Below are 17287 nucleotides of genomic sequence, written 5' to 3'. Positions count from 1 at the left end.
AAGTGCCAGCTGTAAGCTAGTACTGGTTTTAGTAAGTGCCGGTCTTAAAGTGCCTTATTTCTAGTACTGGATTGAAGTGTATCAAGTTTCAGGGGGAAAATGAAGTGCAGACTTCGTGGAGTCTGGAATACTTTAACCGCAGCTAAACAGCGCTTCGCGGTGCGCAAACCCGCGCTAAGTGGTTTTCATACCAGGGAGATCAAAAGGATAGAAATTAGCCCAAAATGGCCAATGAGCTCTTTTTTTTCAGAAACAGAAATGCAGAGCTTAGATTACTTTAAATACATAGAGGAGGCTAGCACACTTGAGTGTGTAGCCTGAGACTGTGTTACAGGTAACTTAAATGCAAAAATGACAAACAGTAACTTTTTTCAAGTGCAACAAAGAAATAAGTACAGTAAGCAATGCAGATATCACTAGGGATCCACAGAAGCACTGAAAACCATGTTTTAGGCGGAATTAGCGTTTCAGGGAAACAACAAGCAAAAACAATACTTAATCAAGTCCAAAGTCTCTCTTTTGTCTCTCGGCCGCTTGTAGGACTCTGCAGGGCACCACAAGGAGCTTGCTGAGCTGTATACAAGCGCAAAACCGCACTAAGCGGTTTTTATAAAAGGGAGATCAAAAGGATAGAAATTAGCCCAAAATGGCCAATGAGCTACAAGTTGCTGGGCTGGGACCACTCCTACAGGGACAGATAGGCTGCTCAGAGTTCCCTCTCTCACAGTGAACAAGGAAGCCACCTAATTATCCAAGTATGATATGGGCAACACAGGAACCTTTACCACAGTCCTGGATTCAGCAAAGCCTGAAAACTGGACTAGACTAGTTCAGAAAGACAGGAAAACAAGGAGTTTTTTTTTGTGGTTTTTTTTTTTTCAGAAACAACAGAAATGCAGAGCTTAAATTACTTTAAATACAGAGGAGGCTAGCACACTCATATTCTTTACTTCTGTTCTTATAATATCCACATTTAATTATATCTATGTTTATTTTATCCACTTCTTTTACATCTTTAAATCTTCTTTACATAGTTTTCTCCATAACTTTTTTACTCTTTTACATTTCAAAAACACATGTTCCATAGTTTCTTTTTGAAAATCTAAACACATTCTATCGCTTTTCTTTTTACATGGCATATTTCTTTTCACTAGCAATTTATATATTGCCAATCTTCACAAAAAATCATGACAGTACTTTCTGATGACACACAGCTTTAATTTTTTCATCTCTTTGATTTTCCCATGGATTTACATAGTAACATTTTATCATTACATTTTGATACCATACTTTTCCTTTTCTATATCATCAATTTTTATTTTTTTATAGCTTTAATTTTTTCATCTGTTAGATTTTTTACATAGTAACATTTTATCATTACATTTTTATACCATAATTTTCCTTTTCTATATCATCAATTTTTATTTTCCACAAAAATATTTTTCTTGGCAGCATCTTATTTCTTCATGTATACACACTCTATTTTACTCTTTTTTACTATACTCCAACATTTATCACATTTATATTGATACAATTTTACTACTAATCTCTTATTGTTTTCATTCATCCACTAACACTTTGTACAATTTTAATGAAGCAGTATATACCACTGGGCTAACTAATCCTAAACCGCCTTCTTTATTTATATAGAAACACCTCTTTTTACTGAGTTTAATCTAGGACCCCATACAAATAAAAACATTATCTGCAATAATTCTTTTACAAATACTGTTGGCAACATAAATACACTTAAATATGCTTTTTCCCCAGCAGTACAGAATTAATCAAATAAGCCTTTTTTTTGAATAATTTAAATGTTCTCCAGTAAAGACAGGTTTGCTTTATTTACTCTATTGTTTTTCCCCACTGAGTTCTACTTAACATATTTATTCCCAAATTTTATATCCGACACAGAAATTGCATTCATTGTAAAATATATGCCCTCTGTCTTTACTACATCACCTAAACCTTTACTTTTATCTTTATTTAAAGCTATTCCTATCACCTCTACACACTCATTTGTGCAAATAATTTATTATATCCAATTTTTTTTTGCAATTATTATGTCATCTGCATACGTTAAAAGAACTGGAATTCTTAACCCTTCAGGTGTTACATAACATGTCCCCTTTATTTTGTAATTTATTTCATATACTATTACATTAACAATGCAAAGAGTATACAACTCATCAGATATCCCTGTCTTACAACACTCTTTATATGTACCTCTTGGCTTTACCAGCCATTTACATGTATTTTCACTTGAATAAAAACAAGCAACACTTCAAACGAAGCAAAAACCAAGAACATAAAATAAAAAAATCCAAACTTATACGTGGAAACACTGGTTTAATAGGACACAACACAGAATCCCAACGACTAAGTGTTTTCGCCATAGCAATGGCTTCATCAGAGTGATCACTCTGATGAAGCCATTGCTATGGTGAAACTGCTTATTCATTGGGATTCTGTATTGTGTCCTATTAAACCAGTGTTTCCACGTATAAGTTTGGATTTTTTATTTTATATTTTCACTTGAATATTACTACACACTGACATACAAACTTTCCTAACTTTCTCACATATTGTAGTCTTTCATAAATACACATAAGATTTCAAGTCCATTTGTGTCAAATGCCTTATTAAGGTCTCCTATCATGATTTTCACTTATTCTTTTCTATTCATAATATAATCCACAATTTCTGTATCATTAGTAATTCTTGACACTACCCCTTTATACTGTATATACTATCTTCCACAGTATTTTCCATTTTAGTTTCAAATCTCATCTGTATTATTTTCATAAAGATCTTATAATCATTATTATTCAATACTATCAGTCTCCAGCTTTTTAATTGACTTCTACCTTCCTTCCTTCCTCCACATGTATTTAAGTATTCCACTACATAATTATTTATACATGCAACCTTCATGTAACCATTCATTCAAAATCTTTAAAAATATTTTTTGCCAATCCCTTACATTTTTACAAATTTCATAAGCTATTCCATCTGGTCCTGTAGCTGAATCTATATTTACTTACCCTAATGCTTTATCTAGCTCATTTAAAGAAATCTCCTGTTCCAAGTCTTTATTCTCTTTTTCTTTTTCTGTTAACTACTATTTTTTTTTTTACTTTCTGTGTTTTTCACCTGGGACAAGGCAGAAACATTCTGATTCAGAATGGGGCTTTCTTCTGTAAGAAGTATAGTAGAGAATTCCCTCAGACTGTCCATATAGCAGAGCATAAATTTCCACATGTATGCCTGATGGTTGAGAATTCTAAAATCTTATGGGAAGAAGAAAATATTCCCTTACCTAGGTGGTACAGCACTTTGCCTTCCTTGTCACCAGGAGAAGGGTTAGTTTTTAAAATCCACTTATTGCCAGCAGACGAAGCAGTGAATATGCTTACTAGGTCTGTATTAAGCATACAAACAACTGACTAGTAAGTTAGAATTCCCACAGGAATCAACAACAGCAGAAATAGCTAATATATTAAACTAAAAAGCTAACATATATATATATATATATATATATATATTAAAAAAACAGAAAGACATCAAAGTATACAATAACAGTAATAATAATAAAGAGGAATGGGTGTTCCCAAAGTGATCTTATCTGAGTCTGAAAGCTGTAATTCACCTAAGGTGCAGGACAGTCTCAATTTGAGCAGCCGTGTCCTGTGGGGGAAAAAACTAAAAAACATCAAATGTCCTGACATTTTAGGGCAATTATTTTCCCTCAAAAGTTTTTTTAACAGTTATATAAAACAATTATTTTATATCTGGAACACCTAAGTGTTATATAAAACAAACAGCACAAGTAACTCAGATGCTACAAGAATAAGATTTTATTTTTGACAAAAAAACTAAGATTTTCTACTTTGCACTGGATTTGTGTATGGTTTGCCCTGTAAAATCTCACTTTTCCACAAGTGTACCTCTTTGGGCTTTGAAAAGGAAACAACCCTGAAGTCCACCAATGCATGCTGCTGAAGAAATTTATATGTGTAATTCCTACAGCTGGCAATAAAAGACTGAATAACTGACTTTCTATGACAGGGTTAGGCTGCTGCTGTGAGGGGGCTTAGCCAATCCCCTGTCACATGGAGTCAGGGTAGGGAATTTTGAGCTCTGAAAACCTGTCAGTGTTGGCTGTGTGCTGGCACAGAACCCAAATGCCACAGAGGCAGTGTGAATGATGAACACTGTTGGTATATTTTAAAATAAACAGTCTAACAACTCTGATCACCAGAACATTTTTCTTTACTTCATGCTGCCTTTCTCTGGACAACTTCATTAAGTCTAGTACCTCTTTGCTTAAGGTCTCCAGACCTGGAAAAGGTATGCCATGTGAGGTTGTAGCAATGCCTTAGCTACTGCCTTCCTGTTTCCAAACTCTAGGTCCCTTAAGTCTTCTAATATCCATATACAGCTTCACCAGCACTAACATGTTTCATGTTATACTATTTTGCAGTGAAACTCAGCTGCTACCAACCTTGCAGATATAAATGTCTATGGACAGCCTTACGCTGCACAACACCTCTATCCTCCCTTTTACATCCTCTTTGCTGTTGATTAAGAAAAATGCAAATCCGTTTCTACAAGACCTGGAAAAAGTATAAGGCCAAGAAATGACCACTAAAGTGCATAATTACTCATCTTGTTAGAAAATACCCCTTACACACACTCTGACCATTACTCTCTGCTGTCTTTCAGTAAGCATAATCCCACTCTACAGATTCAGACCCATTTACTGTTTCTGCTTCCTGACAGCTATATAGAATGGAGTTAAAACCACTGTTAAATTTCAGGCAAATTATAGCCACACAGTGTCCTTTAGCAACAGACAGTATGACTTCTCCATTAATGGATTAGATCAAGCTGAAAAAATCTATTCTTTGTGGAGTCTTGCTGGCACATCCAGAGAGGTAATCAGTAGGCGTTATAACAATTCATCTTGTAACAAAGGATTAACTGTACGGAACCATAATAAAGAGGATTACAAAAGATTCTGCAAGCATGCAAAGACAGGCTGGTTGGCTAGGTTCTTCACTTATGCTACAAAAGTTAAGGGACAAGAGCTTGCACAGCATATCAGCAAGAGGAACTTGTAAATAATCCAGCCACTTGAACAATAAACTAATGACTACAAACAAGTATTCTGTCACAGATCAACTTACCTGCTGGGTGAATGAAATTATACTGTGGTTGGCTGTTATCAATTAGAGTTTGGGGCCTTGACATGTTGAATTCATCAGATGAATATGGTTGGTGGTCTGTACAAACATACTGTAACACATTAAGATATAACACAGGTTCAGTTTGATATAAGTTATATTTAATAAATCTATACAGGTCACAATAATTTAAGACAATTACATTTCTGTCAGACATAGCTGTATGTTTATTATTTTAAAGCTGCCATATTAACTAAATAGGCTTTATTTTATTGCAAAAGAACATCTGCAACACATGGACCACAGTTATGATGCAACATGTTACTAAAGGAATAAATATACCTCCTGAAAGAGTGCAGCTGAGCTGCAATGATACACATCAAGAACATAAATGACTGAAGAAACACTGTATATGAATCAGATGTGCCAGCATGACAGCAGTTTTGGTTACTTTCTGTATAAACACATATCACTTAAATCTACCTTATAAGTCACAGTGGTCACAGTGCTACCCAACAAGTCAAAAGTCATTCAACATTCATTACCAAACCAGCCAGTATCTGTAAGGCAGACACAATACATACAACTATACTTCTCAATTGCCTAAAATATATTGCTAGAAACAATGAAAATAAACAGCTTTACTCTAAATATATATTTTATTAAAAATATTTATGTGGACAGATGCTCTATCATGAAGAATAAACAGATACCAGTGTAACACAACAGTTAATATTATACCCATTCTGCAACCCATTTCTAATGCATTTTTTTCAAAGCATTCAGATTTTTATGCTCAGGATGTTTATTTATTTTCTGACTACTGAATTACATGTGTTTGTTATATTTGTACTGTATGTTGTTTAAAACACATCTTCCTGTAAATGGGGGGGGGGGGGTATAATCAAACAGTTTTGCAGAAATAAAATGTATGGTATATATACCTACACTTGGTTCACCTTAAGAAGCCTGTCTACTGGCAGGCCTGAAATGTGGGACTTGGGAGGTAGAGTGAAAGTACATTACATTTTAGCAGCATGTGTATGACAGGAATGTAGAACTTGGAAAGTACAATGAACATGCATACATTCTCATACCATGTTAACTGCTGTCAGGTGTTTCAGATGAAGTGGCTGTAGTACAGTGAAAAAAAGGAGAATGTACAGTTGTGCAAGTTGCTCTTAAATATAACAGTACATACCTAAAATTCTTTACTGCCTGCAATAGCCTTTAGAATGTATGGGCCATATCCTGACCAGGACACAATAAATGGTCAGCTTCACAAATCTCTGGCTTCCTCCCACACCATCACACTGACTGCATACTGGACAGCCCTGAATACAGAAATCAGCAGAGAGAAGATTTCTTCAGGACTTTCCTGTCTATGAAGAGAAAAGGAGTGTAGTAATTCTGAAATTCATAAAGAAATATAAAACTATCAAAAAAGTGTATATCCTAGTCAGTGACTATATACATTACAAAGCATAGTGGAGGGTAGGTGTGGCTACTACAGCAATGAGGAATTTGAACATCTACTGTTATTGGTAACAGCAACTTATACAACTGAATTATGTGCATCATTCTCACTGCTGCAGTAGCCTATATGCTACATGGACTGACTACCAAAGCCTATCCAATCTGGGAGAAAGATGGATATGGATCCAAAAGCCCCTGGGGAATGTTCCTAACAAAGCATGTCCTGGACCTGGAAAAGGAATCCAGTTTGTAATGCTATGTAAAATGTATGTATACAGGACCATATCACTTTCTCTAGTATACTAATAGAGTCCACCCCTTTCCAGTATGCCATTGAAGAAGACAAGGTTCTGATAGAATCTGCTTTTTTTCCCTCCAAACATCTTTATTACATTTTCACATATGACAAAGGCAATCTTACATTTACATAAATGAAAAACGTACAAAATGATACCACTTTAGTTGCAAACAGTTTACATCACAGACACCACTGAAAACAATTGTAGTTGCAAGCATACATCACTCCCATTGTCAGTCAAGCATTATAAGGCTCATTCAAATCCTGCCACTTAAACCTCATTGCTGTTCTGCATATACTGTTCCCACAATTCCCATTTTTTCCTATGTAGTTTGCTCCTTCCCTTTTCTAAAGATCCCAATTCCAGTTGTTTTATCCCTGTTACTATATTCATTACTTCTAGTAAAGTTGGTCTAGACTTTGATTTCCATTTTCTAGTAACTGCTTTTTTGGCAGCCTCCATAATTAGATTCAGCAATGCTTTACTATGTCTAGGCAATTCCGATTCTGTAGCATAAGTCAAAAAATCATCTCTCCAGTCAGTCCAATCTGTTCACTGAGCATCTTCGACAGAGTGGTCTGCAGGGAATCCCTAAAGTCTGCCAGCTCACTACACTCCCAAAAAATATGTTCCCAGCTACCTCCTTCTTGACCTTCACACCTCCAACATTTGCTGCCTACCTGAGGAAGAATTCTTTGATGTCTACTTGGGGTATAAAAATTAATAATTTGCCTTGAAGTGTTTACAATAAATACTGTAAACAATTCCAGGCAAAGATCCTAAATATTCTAGACTTTACTGCATATTTGAGAGATATACATATATCCCTAGATTGTCTCTTTGTGAATTGCTTATCCAATCTCTTTTCCCAGTCCTTTCTAAGTTCCTCTGATTGATTCTTATAATTTTCATGCAATATTTTATATGTTTTACTAATTATTATTTTTTTAGTGGCAGCGTCTGTTCTAGATTCTATTAAAAACTCTACCAGTGCTGTTCTTTCATTTAGAAGCCCTCTATTTATTTCTCTTTGCCTATACTCCGATATCAATCCTTGATAGGGAAGGCAATCTCTAACCTGCAATCCAAATAAATTATTGGCCTCTTCCCATTCTATTACCTTTCCCTTTCTAGTTATTTGCTCCCAATACCTTGGTTCCTTTGCCAGTTTTCTCCAACAGATTCCAGCCCCCTCTTGTCTATTATCTGTATCTGACAGAATCTGCTTTGATACTGAATGGAGCTGCTTTACCATGGTGGTATAATCAAGGCAATACCTGGCAACAACCATCTCAATATAGTCTGTTTTGACACAGGTTATGCTTTCTTTGTCCCATCATAAGAAAAAAAATAGCTGATCTGCTTTTCTAAAGTACTTATTTCTGTCAAGATAGTATCTGAGCGACCTATACATTGCCAGAGTATGTAGAATCTTTTCTCTCTGGTTCTAATGATCTTTTTAGAAGACTGAGACTGATGGCTTGAATCAAGGTAAACTCTTAAACAACTCTGGACATGAATCAGGGGTTTGTTTTTTAGAGAGACCTTATCCTCTGAAAAAACAGATAAGCCCAGCCCACCTTGAAAGCTTGCAACTTAGATACTCTTCTTGCAGATGTCAGAAGAATGAGAAAACTAAAGTGTACTTAACATAACAATAGATCCATGTTGTCTGACTTTTGTCCAGTTCAACATATGGGATATCAGATTCAATCGGATCTGACCTTGGCACCGAAATGAGGCCTCTGCAGTTCCAGGGCTCTGGCACCTCCCCTACTCATAATTCCCTGCACTGCACTCCAATATCTCAGATCAAGTTTGCTCTACAGAAAATTGTGTACACCTATTAAAGGGAAAAGACAGTCTCTAAATGCAGAAAATGGAAATGAACTTAATAAAATAGTTAATATAATGGCATAGTATTGGTCACAGGCAATATCAGTCACAGAAAGTATATAGAGGGATGGTCACCTGACTATCTCAAAGGTATCCATACAAATAATTTGGAAGGGGGATGGAGAGATAGGCTGAACCGTATGAAATCAGACAAGGCTCTATCATTATAAGTACATAACTTTCATATCCAATGTAGTCTGTTTTCATCCAATTCAACCTATGGGAAAAGATTCCCAAGCTGTCTTGCAGGGTGGTATCACTGAAGGACACTCCTGAGGGTGATGAAGCCAAAAGAAGGATGAGATCTGGATTGTACGTCAAGCTTATAGTGAATAACAAAGTATGCACAGTGGACCAGGTCGCTGTTGCACAAATGTTGTCAACTGGTAATCTCTTAGAAAAGGCTATTAAGGTAGCTACTCTTCTGGTGGAATATGCCTTAGTTTGGACTGTAATTGGAAACTCAGTGATGCACAGACAAAGGAAATGCAATTTGATAACCATCGGGACAGAGTATCTTTTGTAACAGCTTTTCCAAATCAAAAAGTTTATCAGATTTTCTAAGTTTTTTTTTTTTTGTTCAGTGCAGAGAGAATATGAGTTGGCAATGCACATACAACATGAGTAGAATGTATTCCACTTTGTTAGAGAACTTAGAAAAAATACATGTAACTCTATGGATTGTTTTAAGTTAGATACGAATGCCACCTTTGGGTTAAGGCTAATGTGGATGTGTCTGGATTAGTTTTGAGACAGACCTGAACTTTATGGAACACTTAAGTATGGAGGATTACTTGAGAGTGACTGTAACTGGAAAATTCACCTTGTGTTGGTGATAGTGACTAAGAAAATTGTTTTTCAACTCAAAAATTTAATACCTGCAGTAGTCAAAAGTTCAAAGGGAGGTTTGAGTTAGGGCTTGGAGCACAATAGTAAAATCCCACAAAGGTACTGGTTCCCTGAGACAGGACACTGTAGAACGGTTCCTGTAAGAAAAGCCTTTGAAATTTTTACGGAAGCCACAGATGCATCATTCTGTCCAGTATGAAAGTGGGATGTAGGTTCAGAGGACATTACTAGGCTAACAGCTTAATGGCCCTTACAAGCCTAGCCAATATAACCTGATTTTATCCAATATATGGCCCCTAGATGCAGAAGGATGGCATGGATTTGTGCCTGTGCATTGAGTATCTTACAGATTGCCCCTGTCCACAAGGTACAGGTACTATCCCAGGTGTGAATTTGTGATTCCCCATCCATTGCTCTAAACTGTGTTTGAAGAGGGACAGGGAAAGGCTCTACTTAATGTGAATAGGAAAGGCTGTTCCAAAGAAGGGGCAATCTCTGAAACACATATCTGTCATTCCAGCATGTTGTGTTTGAGTTGTTGACAAAGTTTAGATCCCTAGATCAGGTGACCCTTGTGTTGTTTGACTTCAGGATATGTAGCAGCTCCATCAGGGCTGAATTTGTGAGTGCCTTGAAAGGTCAGGCATACGTCACCCCTTAAAGGTCAGTAGGAGACAGACTAAAGGGATAGGGCTTTTAGTTTATCTGTACAGTTCGTGTTGTTTGCACCCTGTTTTTTATTGTGAGGAACCTCTGAGGTCACTCTCCAGCTGCTTTAATTGCCTAGTGAAGTACATGCCAAATGGGACACTGTACTTGATTATTAGTCTATTGAGGGCAGAGTACAGCAGGACTATAATTTCCTTTGATCTGGAAACCATACCTTTGCTTATAAGGTGTGCTACATAAAAAGACTTCCTCACTACTGTGGACACATGGAGGTCAAAGTTCAGGCTACTATCTATCTGTGTACCTACTGATGTCATAATTTACAGGAGTATTTGACTTTCCAAAAAGTACAATAATGCATTTTTTCGCATTTAGTTTTAGGCCATGGTTCTGGCACCAACCACTTGTCTTATCTAGACCCTCTTGAAGGATATCTACATCATTGGGGGATTCAATTACTGTCCCCAGCTTGCAGCTGAATTTAGACTTTATCATCCAGAGGCCTTCCACATTAGCACTGACTTCCAAGAAGTATATTCCAAACAGGAGTGGTCCCAGCACTGAGCCCTGTAGCACACCACTAGTAACTGGCCTCTTGCTGGATCTGGATTCTCCAGTTTAACCATGTGCCCTGTCCGTTAGCCAACTGGCTATCCATCTGCTGACATAGGGATTTATGCCCCGTTTTGTGAGTTTATTTGTAATTGTGTGATGCATGTACGGCTGCTGCACGGCTCAGAAAGTAGCAAATCCAAACATTAGTAAAGCCAGCAGTAAAGGTGGAAATCCACAGTTTTATTAAATAATAAAAATCACATAACAAGGTAGAGGGAAATAAACCCAACTACCTGCCCCAAACCAGTTTCGGCTGTAATAGCCTTCTTCAGTGAGTAAACATGAGCAACCCAAAATACACTCAAATATATAACACATAAAGCAGTTCATTGGTGCATTATAATTGGGCATTAAGCCCAGGTGTAAATAGAGCTCCTAACTTGATAATCCATTTACGTTCCTTGAAATTAAGTAAATCATGCCATCCTGATTTGTCCCTACATCTACCCACAATACAATCTATAACAGTAAAATAAAAAGATGCAGTATTGTGTTTGCATACGTTTATACAAAGCATCAGTAGAACATTTGTTCCTAATGTCATTAAGATGCTCCCCAATTCTGAGACGAAAAGGTCTAGATGTTTGTCCCACATAGAATGAGGAGCATGAACAAGTGACCAAATAGACAACCCATTATGTGCTGCAGTTAGCCCAAAAATTTATATTGAGAACCACCGATGTGTTGCGACTACTAAATTCCCTTGTTTTCTGAACCCTAGAACAGTGAGTGCAAAGTCCACATGGCATACAATCTATCAATGGGCCACTTGTAAGTGTACATTGAGTGGGAACTGTAGAATTAGGTCCCACCCTCTTGTAATGACTAAAAAGGGAACCTAATGTACATCCTCTCCTGAATGAGAAAGAGCATCTATCACCCAAAAATGGGTGTAATCTCTCTTCGGCCATAAGAATGTTCCAGTGTCTGTTGATACTATTCATAAACCCCTGTGTATTGCATCCATATGTGGTCACCAGATGAAACAAAGGGTTAGAAAAACATTTTGGTTTATCCTTGTATTGTAAAAGCTTAGTTCTGTCTTGGATGGAAGCCCAGTGACAAGCTGTGCTGATTGTCCCAGATTGGTAATCCCTCTCACGAAAACGTTGTATCAAATCATCCCTGCGTCTTCAAATGATTCCTGGCTGGAACAAATCCTTTTTATCTGGAGTAATTGTGATTTGGGGATATTCCGGATGATGTGTTGGGGATGGAAGCTGGTGGCATGCAAAAATGAGTTATACTCGGGGAATTTCCTATAAACTCGTGTAGCTAAAGTGTCAATCAGGATTCCTGCTAACTTCAACATCGAGAAAAACAATCTTCGACTTCTCGAAATTCAGTTTAAATTCAATTCCCCATTTGTTATCATTAAGATAACCAATAAACTCATGTAAATATGTATCATCCGACCTCCACACCACCCAACAATCATCAAGATAGCGCAGCCAAATATCTATTTCCTCAATGTATAAATTATGACTGGAATCATAAATTAATACCTCCTCAATACAGGCCATAAATAGGTCTGCATAAATGGGTGCAAATGATGCACCCATTGCTGTACCCCTTGACTTGCCAAAAACATTGGTCCTGGAAAGTAGAATACATTACTAGTAAGAACATATTCAGCCAGGCATACTAAAAAAGTATTAAAGCCTGGATGGTATAAACCAGATCTTCCCAACCAAAATTCCAAAGCCAGTAAACGTGCCCAGTGTGGAATATTCATATAGAGAAAGGTTACATCCAATATACACATAAGCCAATGTGGTTCCAATTGCATGTCACATATAATATCAAGAAACTGTGCTGTGTCTTGAATTCTGGCCCATACCATCAATAATAGTGGTTTAAGGTAATGTGTTAAGTATTCGGAAAGTGGTCCAGTAATGGATCCTCGTCCTGGTACTATTGGTCTACCAGGAGGACATCTAGCTTCCTTATGTACTTTGGGTAGTAGATAAAAATACTGTTTACTCAGAGATGAAACCAACAACTGGTGCCTGACTGAATTAGTAATAATGCTCTCTTCCTTGGCTTGAGTCAAAAATGAATCAATTTTAGTCTTGAAATGATTAGTTGGATCCAAGGGCATAGCCATATAATACCTGTTGTCCCCAAGTCATCTTAATGCTTCTTCATTACAATTGACCCAGTCTTGAACCACTATCGTACCACCCTTATCTGCTGGTACAATAACAATCTCCTTGTTATTCTTAAGATCTTCTATGCATTGTACCTCCTCCTTGGAAAGATTATTGTAAGAATACTGAAATTCTCTAAGGTTACAATGTAAATCTTTTAAGACATTGGCCTGAAAAATAGATACTGTATGTGACATAGGTGGAGTAAAAGTAGACCTTTTAAATTTAAACTCTGGAACTTCCTGGGTGGTGTCATTTTCAAAAAACAATTTAAGATTTAACAAACGACAGAAATTAACCACATCCTGTGCTAGGGTATATTCTGGAACAAAAAAGCCGGGGACAAAATTAAGGCCTTTGTTTAAAACTTTAATTTCCAAATCAGAGAGGTGTACAGAGGAAATGTTATGTACATTCATATAATCAACTAGTGTTTGATCATCAGTTGTAACAGACCCTCCAAACCTTCTACCGATCTGACATTTTTTGTGCTTCCTCCCCCCTCGTCTGGACCTGAACCCAAAGGGTGTGACAAACTCCTTCTCTTGGGATTAGGTGAGGCATCTATATGGTTCCCCTCCCCTTCAGTATTAGAAGATGTCTCATCCCCTGATGTGTAGCTCAATGACTCCGAGTTTCATTTTAAAATAGATTTGGGTCTTTTTCTCTTGGGGGCAGAGGATCTGTTGCCCGGAAGCCTAAAAGTGACATTTCTAGGCATTTCAAAAGGTTTGCCTCTGTCATAATCCCCTACATCTCTTCGAAACTTCTTGAGTTTCTTGTCCTTTAAAACTTGTTCAAGCTTAAGTAACTCTGTGGTTAACTGATTGACACAAGAGGAAAAAGACCCCATTGATTCAAATTTGTTGACCTCCATACAAAGTGTTTCAACCTCCTGAATCCCTTGTTTGACAGCCCGTTCATAAAAACTCGCTAGGGCATAAACAAATCCCATGGAAGCAGATTGTTGAATCTGCATCCATTCATCAGTTAACTGTTCATCAATATTGTGTACTAGGGGCTGCACTTTCACCCTAAGACCCCGTGGTGTAATCTTTTTAAGTTGATAAGCCTTGAACAGGTGTAAATGCCAAACATTGGATCGGAGACCCCTCATGCTTTTACCCAACTTTTAAAACATGGTTTCACTTTGTATATCAGGGTCCTGATTCAAACCCCTTGACTGATTATCAGCATCAGATGAACCTAGACCAAAAATTGCCAAATCATTCATGTCTGAAGCCAGACCTCTAATAAGTGGAGTCAAAGCCATGTTGCAAAAAATATATAAATATATATATGTGTGTGTATAAAAAATACTAAGGAACTGTCAAATTTACTGACAATAGTACTAAGACCAAAATCTTTAAAATATTTCAATCAAAAAAGCCCGTTTAGGAAAATATATGTATAGGTTAGACACCAAATCGGTCCCAAATAAATAACATGATACTTATAGTGTGTCAATCACAGACCATAGTTATAAGCAGATTCCTTTCATTGGTATATATGCTAAAACATAAATGGCCCCGGATCAGAGAAAAACCTTAATATCCATATACCTCAATGATACACTAGCTAGCCCTTGTGATAATACATAGATTAGAACAAAGAAACCACAATGCTGCATATCACTGTAGTCAAAAATTCAAACACAAGCAAAACCACCATATATGATTAAATTAGATACCAACACAAACATGTGTTATATCCTAAAGAAAAAAGAAATAGGAAATAACTCCCCATCGGTTAACAACAATGATACTATAGCTAGCCCCTGCGTTAATGTGGGAATTCAAAACTTCCCTGAAAGTAACCACAATGCTGCATATCACTATAAACCAGGGCCAAAAACTACTAAGCACAAGTCAAACCCAATGAGCACAATCAAAAAATGTTCACTAAATGGAACAAAAACACTAAAATACAGTGACCATGTTCATATAAGGGACCCAAAGATAGTGTCTAAACTAATCAACAAATAAACAGTATATATTGCAATAACTGTATTAACTATATTAAGTATTGTAGGTAAAATAACAGTCCCTGTAGATAACAAACAAAATAATGCAACAAAACCGACCCAAAAAAATGAATAGTATGTCTCAACACATAAAGTAGATAAGTAACAAACTAGCCCCCAAGAGAAAATAGAGCCATTATTCAACCCAAATTGATCTGAAAAAAAGAGTCATTCATTTCAAACATGATATAGAAAATAGTTATCCTAATGATTTATCTAACAAAAAATAGTAACATTATGAATAACTACGTGTGAAAACGGAATCCTGAAGTCAAACAAGCTAAGTTCAATAATAACTGAACTATATGATAAATTGTTATACATTAAGTTGTACATCAAGAAAATGACATATATGCCACCTACAGGCTGACTTCATGCAGGACCTGCACAAGTACCAAAATTAAATTCAAACAAAAAATGGTGTCCATATAAGTCCCAAACAAGACTTCAGTTAAATGTCCTTCATTGTAAATGATAAATGACCAAGTTGGCTGTAAGGCAGAACTGTTTCAAAAATATTTTTCCGTGAAAAACAGTAAATAAACACATCAATATAATTCTACCCATTAAACAGCCAAACTACTCACTCAGATCGCAATACTGAAGGCGATGAATAATTTCAACCCAAAAAGTGAAGCCAAAGTTCCTTTGGACGATCCCAAATGTCCAAACAAGCTGATGTAGACCATTCAAACCATATTTTAAAAAACACCAAAATGCCAGTCAGTGAAATGAGTCATAAAGTCACCTGAAATTGCGCGTTAGTAGTTCCAAATCAGGAAGCAACGAAATTCAAATTCAAAGTAGTAATCCTTAAAAAGCTAAGAACACTATTGAAAAGATCCACAGAACAAATGGAAGTAATCCAAAAAACGAAACCACCGATGAACAAAAGTAATCCGAGGGAAACCACCAAAATGTTTTTCTAACCCTTTGGTTCGTCTGGTGACCACATATGGACACACTACACGGAGGTTTATGAATATTATCAACAGACATTGGAACATTCTTATGGCCGAGGAGAGATTACACCCATTTTTGTGCGACAGATGCTCTTTCTCATTCAGGAGAGGACGTACATTAGGTTCCCTTTTTAGTCATTACAAGAGGGTGGGACCTAGTTCTACGGTTCCCACTCAACGTACACTTACAAGTGGCCCATTGATAGATTGTATGCCATGTGGACTTTGCACTCACTGTTTTAGGGTTCAGAAAACAAGGGAATTTAGTAGTCACAACACATCGGTGGTTCTCAATATAAATTTTTGGGCTAACTGCAGCACATAATGGGTTGTCTATTTGGTCACTTGTTCATGCTCCTCATTCTATGTGGGACAAACATCTAGACCTTTTCGTCTCAGAATTGGGGAGCATCTTAGTGACATTAGGAACAAACGTTCTACCAATGCTTTGTATAAATGTGTGCAAACACAATACTGCATCTTTTTATTTTACTGTTATAGATTGTATTGTGGGTAGAAGTAGGGACAAATCAGGATGGCACGATATACTTAATTTCAAGGAACGTAAATGGATTATCAAGTTCATAGGTGGGTACTAGGCTATCTGCCCGAAGGCATTTATAAGCCTAGCCGGAATGTGTTTACTTTCGCCGCCCCCCTTAGATTAGTTCCCTGTGCCTCTGTCCAGCAGAGCCATTGAAGTGATCCCTGGGGCAAACTTTCTGTTTCCCATCCACTCGTCAAGGTTGCTCTTGAAGAGGGTTAGCGAGAAGCTCTGCCTAATGTAGATTGGAATCTTGTTTCAGAGCATGGGAAGTCTCTGGGACAGGAATCTATCCCTCCAGCATGTCCTATTTATTGTTGTGGTGAGGTTTAGATCCCTGGAGCATGTGGCTCGAGGGGATATGGTTTTCTTTAGCTGGAGCATGTCCATCAATTCTGGGTTGGAGATGGCCTTGTATGTCAGGCAGAGATCACCTCTGAGTAGGCAGTATGCAACCGAGTGCAGCTGGAGTTTCTTCAGTCGAGTTGCATACGGCATCTGCTTGAGGCCAGTGATCCTCTTGGTGAGGAACTTCTGTGGTCTTTCCAGTTGTTGCAGGTGTCTTGTAAGATACAATCCAAATGGGGCATTGTACTCTATGATGGGTCTGATGAGTGA

The 17287-nt window shown here is 37.1% G+C and overlaps 1 protein-coding gene across 1 annotated transcript in view; it reads right to left on the bottom strand.

The window, feature by feature from the left end:
* RIPK2 (receptor interacting serine/threonine kinase 2) overlaps positions 1–17287 on the bottom strand; it is a 1193837-nt gene that overhangs the window by 157493 nt on the left and 1019057 nt on the right. The window contains exon 9 of the mRNA XM_044065388.1: positions 5190–5298. Coding sequence (XP_043921323.1) covers positions 5190–5298 — 109 coding nt within the window. The remainder of the gene's footprint in view (positions 1–5189; positions 5299–17287) is intronic.

Source organism: Protopterus annectens, chromosome 3.part0 (assembly GCF_019279795.1).
Source record: "Protopterus annectens isolate FY-2018-M chromosome 3.part0, PAN1.0, whole genome shotgun sequence".
Taxonomy (NCBI): Eukaryota; Metazoa; Chordata; order Ceratodontiformes; family Protopteridae; genus Protopterus; species Protopterus annectens.
This window is presented reverse-complemented; position numbering and strand designations above follow the sequence as displayed.